A 6,246-nucleotide genomic window follows, 5' to 3' on the forward strand; every position below is an offset into this window, starting at 1 on the left:
ACAGCAGGATTGATATGATTATCATTCATACTATCCTTATTTCTACATTTCTCCAGTTCCCTAATAATATCCACGCTTTCAAAATCAGCATCAGGGATATTCACACCCATCTTGATAGCTATAATAATAAGCTCAGGATCATTTAAAGCATCGAAAGAGTTGGGGTTTTTGGGGGTACCTTCTATGTCTCTCTCCTTAGCTGCTGCCATGGCTTTTTCTTCCACCTTCTCCATCGTGTTCTGCACATTGCGTAGGCTGAAACGCAGATTCGCTTCAGTAACTAGAGGGAGTGTAGGGATCACCTCATTTTCCACTCCAGTCTCAGGTTACTCGACCATGTAATTAGTGATAACTTTCAGGTTTGCATCATTTATGGTATCCACCTCCACAACCTGAGGTAGAGATTTAACCACATCAGAATAAGATTTTTTCTCACTCACACATAAAACATTAGTAGGTCTCTCAACACATGTACTTACTTTTTCACCATGCTCCAATTCATGAGCCATGGTTTACAGGAGTAAAGTAGTGTGCAGTGAATCATCCGATTCCACACTCTCCTGCGAAACTCGAATGGGGTCAGTTTTTCCCCCTAGGGAATGGGAGAAGATTTTCCCCCAAGCCCAGTAGGTAAACCACCATGCGTAGCTCCGGGGTTCGACTGAGAGGTAGATCCAATGTTGTTTTTCTTCTCATAACCAAAAGACATATGAGCTGCATTTTTTTCTCTATCAGGGTCTCTCACCAGAACATGATCAACTTCATAATAGAAATCATAAAAGTGTCCACCCAGAACAGCTTCAGCAACCACAGGTATTTCATCAACATTTCTGCATCCCAACCGCACCCGAGCATAGGATGGGCGGTGCAACGTAGCAGCATTAATCTCCATCGGAACCCCCACTAACGATGCAACATAAGCAAGGTTTCTTCCGCTTCTCTTATCTAACGGGACATTGCTAATTCTCACCCAAGCTACTTCCATCACACCTTTTGCCCCAATGGCTGACGACCACTGCTTGGCATGAATAACAGCCCCACTAGTTTTCAGAGCCACTTTTCCCACATAACAGATCTGTGCAACAGCTCTAGGGTTAGGAAAATGCACCACAAATACCTCTGGACCTATAGCATGTGCAGAACAACGCCAGCCCGTAGCCAGATAATCATTTAGATCTAGTTCCATTTGCCGAGTAGAGGTCTCCCCCTCAACAATGGTGACCACAATGTTGTGGGTTTTCTCTTTCTGCTGGTTTGCTGTGCATGAATCATGAATGTAGTAAAATCCCTAACCCTTAGATTGAAATGCACACATCGGGGATATACATTCCTAATAAGGCAAAAATTCCACACACAGAGATGCTAGGTGACCCAACTTGCTACATCTTTCACATAATGCTTGAGGGCAACGAGTAGGAGGATGCTCATATGATTTGCAAATAGGACATATGCCCCTGGTTTTTTGGAGAAAGGCACCCGAGCAGGGTTTTTCCCCCGAGGACGACGCTGCGGAGATGTCATCTATTTCCCAGCCACGGTATCATCCGATCCCACGACTGCCTGGGTCTTCTGCAACCAGACCCCACCGTCCTGGATCTCGCGGTGGTTCGTTGTCGCCGCTTCGTCCCAGCGCGAAGAGTCCCCCGAGGCCGGCGCGGTGTTAGATGAGGAAGATCCGCCACCGGCCTCGCGCCTCCATGAGAACTTGTTGCACTCACCCCCATGGCCGGTGCCGCGGCCAGCGATCTGCCCCGCCCTGCGGCCCGCGCCTCCCGCGGAAGTCCTGCCCTGCATCCACCGCCATGGTAGGTGATGCAGCGACCGCCGCGAACGAACGGGGATCTCCACCCACCTTGCCCTCCCACCACTCGAACGACTCCGACTTCCTGGATCTAGGGTTTTCCGCCGCTACCCAGAAGTGGGAGAAGGCGATATCTAGGTCAAGAATCGGACGAGGCAGGGGATTTATACCAGCGGCTGCGAATGGAGGCTCGGATTTGTGCCCACGTGTCGCCTATCCGCCATTGGCGGGCGGTGGGTGGGGCTCGGGTCCGCCCCGACTCGGTCTGGCATGCTCGCCTGGTGGCCCGCTCGACTCCCGTGTACCGCTCCTTGTGTCGGGCCCTGTGCCGCGTCTGCTAGCGCTGCCGGGAGCCGATCCCGCACCTTCGCAAAGTGGCACGGTAGCGAGATGACGTCGACAATGTCGACGTGTTCTCCCACGCGGAGAAAACGTGCGTCGATCGTGACCCCGCACCCATCGATCAAGACGAGGCAGAGAGCATCCCGCCGGAGAATCAGAATGCCGTCATGGAACGCGAGCGTACGCGTCTGCAAGTCGGCGGCGAAGGAGACGTGCCAACTCTCGTCGGGCATATCGCCACGCGAGTCGCGAGAGCACGCCATCCTGCTGCCTCAACTGCTAAAGCTTTTGAAGATGTCTGTTATCCAGCTGAACTTCTGTGCGTGCCTATATCATGGATTTTTTGTGCACGGTGCACCGGTTGCACAGGATACGCACTCGCCTCTGACCTGTTGGCCGCTCCACAGCCACCCACCAGTTCCAAAGGGAATCCAGCTGTAGGTCCTCGTCCTCGGCCTGCCTGACGAGCAGCATGTGATCTTGATGACCATTCATCCGTGGAAATCCAGCCCGTGAAATGGCCACTCCCTCAGAGTCCCCATCCACCAGTTTCGACATGGAAATGGAACGAAATAATGGACCTGGGTGGGTGGCAACGTGTAATGAGCCACTGCTCTGCTCTGCACTACCACGAGACCGGGGGAGGTGTCAACTGGGTGGGAGGGCAGCAACTGAATGCGGTGCGCAAATGCGTTTGTGAAGCCCACGACTAAACACCCAATAATTCCAGCCCGTGAAATTCCTACTCTCCACTCCACTGCTTTTGGAATCGAATGAATTTATTGGACCTGCATGGCTGGGTGCAGTATGGCTGGCTGTATGGGTAAGCAAGTAAATTCAGAAGAACACTACTAGTAGTACGTTTGTTAAGCCCACGACTTAAACACCGACAAATCTGCCGTCCGCCTATATAAACCCCACAGCCACAGGCCACACTGCTTCTCACTGGTGCCCATTCTCCTCCATTCGCTTTGCTAGCTAGCTAATAGAGTCCCCCGTTGCAGCAGCAACATCAGGATAGCTTTGCTAGCTAGCTCGGTCCAGTACGTCGTCTCGGGTGAGCCAGAGCAGATCGATGGCGCTCTCTCGTCGCATGGCCGCGTCCGCCCTCCTCCTGCTGGTCCTCCTCGTCGCCACAGGTACGGCCGGCCTCCCAGCCTCTCACTCTTCCCACCAACCGAGCTGTGGTTTGCTCCGTGGATGATGCTTAGTTGCTTACTCCCTCCTACCGTGGTTTGGTTGATGTGCATGCAGAGATGGGGACGACGACGACCAAGGTGGCGGAGGCGCGGGACTGCCTGTCGCAGAGCTTCAAGTTCAAGGGTGCGTGTCTCAGCAGCAGCAACTGCGCCGCCGTCTGCCGCACCGAGAAGTTCCCTGACGGCGAGTGCCACAGGCAGCACTTGGAGCGCAAGTGCTTCTGCAAGAGGCCCTGCTAGTTCGCCCGCGCGCCGGCCCCGCCCTGCCGGCCAGCACCGAGACGTCCCATGCTAGCTCGATCATCCGTGCCGTTAGCTTATATTTGTTCCGTTCGCCACTGCGTCCACGTTCGTCGCTACTTGTTCGTGTGTCCCGCTCGGCTCGGTAGAACTAATAAAGTAGAGAACCAATCGGGGTCTCGCTAGTTTAGTTCGCTGTGCGTCCTGTTCGTTGTCACCTGATTTGTGCGTGGCGATGTACTCCATTCAGTAATAAATATGGTCGTTGTTTCAGCATGGATGGACGTGTGCAATCTCTCTCTCTCTCTCTCTCTCTCTCTCTCTCTCTCTCTCTCTCTCTCTCTCTCTCTCTCTGATCGTTTGTTATCTTCAAAGAGAAATGCTACTACTATTACTGTGACTACTCCATATTAACGTGACAAGATGAATTGGACGTTGCCTTCCTGCACACTACAACACGCATTCATTCCTTTGTTTCTAAACAAGACTGAAAATGTTGAATGGAGCTCGGCCTCCATGGAGGCCGAACTTGAGATGATCAAAAAGTCATACTTGTACGTTCTAATTTTTTCAAAAATAATAATTAGAGGCATAAGTACAAGTGTGTCGATTTTCATGACAAAATACATTAAAATGAGTACTATACACACAAGAAAAAAAATCTTCGCCTTGTTAGTACAAGCACTATTCATCGTCAAAGTCCATGATTTGTTTTGCACAACTCGCATTTCAAGGTATTTCATCTTGAAATTTTACACACATATACACGACATACTTATATACTTGCACATTTTTTAAGATTTTTTTAAAACTTACCAGTTTGAATTTTGTATTTTTCAAAAAACAATTGGCCTCCATGGAGGCCGAGCTCTAAAATGCCCTACTCAAACAAGACCTTCTATGTAATACATTAGCAATTCATTTATCTGGTATCATGTTTGATCTATAGCTTTCTTCCTTTATACAACCTTGTGAGCCATCAAGCCAGCCATGCTTTTTTCAGACTGAAATGTCTATATCATACAAACACCGTTCAGGTTGGTTCTCCCGAGTATTGATTTATATTAGTACAAAATTCTATTCGCATGATTGGTGCATTGAATGAATGTAGGTCTCGAGTTAAAAACCAAAGCTCGTGACTTGCTCGAACTCACCGAGTTTTAATCTAAGCTCATTAATAGAACGAGTTTAACGAGCCAAGTTAATGAGTTACTCATTTAATCGTTAAGCTTGCTAATTAGAAGGCACATTAGATAAGCCAAAGTGCATTGGTGGACATAGTGACACGCAAGGTCTATATCTTCACCATCCACTACGCCGTGATTCGTGGTGTATTCAGGCTGCTTGTAATGGGTAGTATCATAAGTTAGTATCATGCATATGATACTAGTGGGTGATACCACCTCCATAATGCATAGTATCATGTACTAGTATCATAGATGACTTTATTTATTTCCATGCATGACACATAGTAGCATTACATTTATTATGATACGGTATCATGATATGATACTCAACCATCTCTTTCTTCATTTAATTCTATGCCACATCATCAAAATTGCCTACTTGGCATGCATGATACTAACTATGATACTCCCATTACGATCAGCCTCATACTACTCGTCGCGTATATGCATGTCTTAGGATGAAGTATACCTATATAAACGACTTGTATTCCGAGCGTCAATTAGTGACCACGGCCCATCGGGCTGACGGTAGGAGTTAATCTCTCATTTATTTGGAAAGGATGCCATCACCGATGTGCATTTTCTCGCCAATCCATCTCCACCCCGCATCTCCTCCTATACTAGTCCCTCCTCTAGTTCTTGTAGTGTGTTCATGTGCTCCTCCTTATCTAATTATCTCTTTCATTATGTTTCTATTTTTTTTCGAAAAGGAGGATTACCCCCAGCTTCATTCTGTTTCTATACCTTTCGACCCTTGGGTTTCCAAGCTACCGTTGAAGAACACACTTCGTTGCCTATCGGAGCAGGTCGGCTTCGCAACCTTATGCACATGGTTGTTGAGAACGTGAAACATCGAAATCTCCTGGTTCATTGCCACCATGAGTGGACCTCTCACTTTCCACCTCTCCCCAAATTACGTGCTCCATAAAGTATCATCTCAAACTCCGCACTTCCAGAACCTCCCTGCCATCAACATGAATCCATTTTTGCCCTTTGCACGCTCCATTATCTGCTAATGATGCCACATCGAGTTTGACGTGTGGGAAAGAGGAAAAGGAAGGGGATGTGCCTGAGGTTGAGGATGGCGAGTCCATGGATAAAAGTATTACTAGGGCCTGTATAAGAGCATGCATTAAGTGCATTGGTACCACGCTGTTGACTGAGCAGAGTTATAGTCTCGTTTTGTGTTGAGCAACTTGCCAACGACAACTTTTGTTACGAAGAATATTTGCAGATGATCACCTGTCCCACCAACTTTCTCCAGCCGTAACATTAGCTGCATTTAATATATTCTACTATTGATTATGGGTTAATGTTTGGGTCCAAATTCTACGCAAAAAAATATATACTCTAAATGTTGGTTCTTGTTGTTTTTTTTAGACTCGACATGTGTTAATGTTTAAGTAGCACTCCTGTGAGCATACAAATTTTTTTTTTGCGGGGAGAAAGGATGTTTTATTCCACAACGAAAGGGTTA

General features: G+C 48.0%; 1 protein-coding gene across 1 annotated transcript; it reads left to right on the forward strand.

Moving 5' to 3' along the window:
• Positions 1-3,060: 3,060 nt before the first annotated feature.
• On the forward strand, positions 3,061-3,862 carry LOC119358766 (defensin-like protein CAL1). The gene is made up of 2 exons (XM_037625216.1): positions 3,061-3,282; positions 3,398-3,862. The coding sequence occupies exons 1-2, from the start codon at positions 3,219-3,221 to the stop codon at positions 3,580-3,582; spliced, it is 249 nt and encodes an 82-aa protein (XP_037481113.1). The 5' UTR covers positions 3,061-3,218; the 3' UTR covers positions 3,583-3,862.
• Positions 3,863-6,246: the final 2,384 nt, after the last annotated feature.

This window comes from Triticum dicoccoides, chromosome 1A (assembly GCF_002162155.2).
Source record: "Triticum dicoccoides isolate Atlit2015 ecotype Zavitan chromosome 1A, WEW_v2.0, whole genome shotgun sequence".
NCBI classification, from domain to species: Eukaryota; Viridiplantae; Streptophyta; class Magnoliopsida; order Poales; family Poaceae; genus Triticum; species Triticum dicoccoides.